General features: G+C 66.7%; 1 protein-coding gene across 1 annotated transcript in view; it reads left to right on the forward strand.

The window, feature by feature from the left end:
* Positions 1-4: 4 nt before the first annotated feature.
* The window catches only part of LOC104624477 (chromosome unknown open reading frame, human C1orf35), a gene marked incomplete at its 5' end in the record, with an annotated part of 2170 nt that continues 1970 nt past the window's right edge, over positions 5-204 (forward strand). The window contains 1 exon segment of the mRNA XM_010291859.1: positions 5-171. Within this exon segment, the coding sequence (XP_010290161.1) occupies positions 5-171 (167 nt within the window).

Here is a 204-nt window from a genome sequence, read left to right on the forward strand (position 1 = left end):
CTCCCTGATGGCACCCGTGGGCCGGTGGCAGAAGGGGAAGGACCTGACCTGGTACGCCAAGGGCAAGAAGGAGACGGCCCCTGCCTTGTCCCGCGAAGAAGAGCTGGCCGCCGTCCGCCTGGCCGAGCAGGAGGCCATGATGGCAGCCCTGTGAGTCTACAACGCCCCCACACCAAAATAAGGGGGAGCCAGGGAACACCCCCC

Source organism: Phaethon lepturus, unplaced genomic scaffold (genome assembly GCF_000687285.1).
Source record: "Phaethon lepturus isolate BGI_N335 unplaced genomic scaffold, ASM68728v1 scaffold25727, whole genome shotgun sequence".
Lineage (NCBI taxonomy): Eukaryota > Metazoa > Chordata > Aves > Phaethontiformes > Phaethontidae > Phaethon > Phaethon lepturus.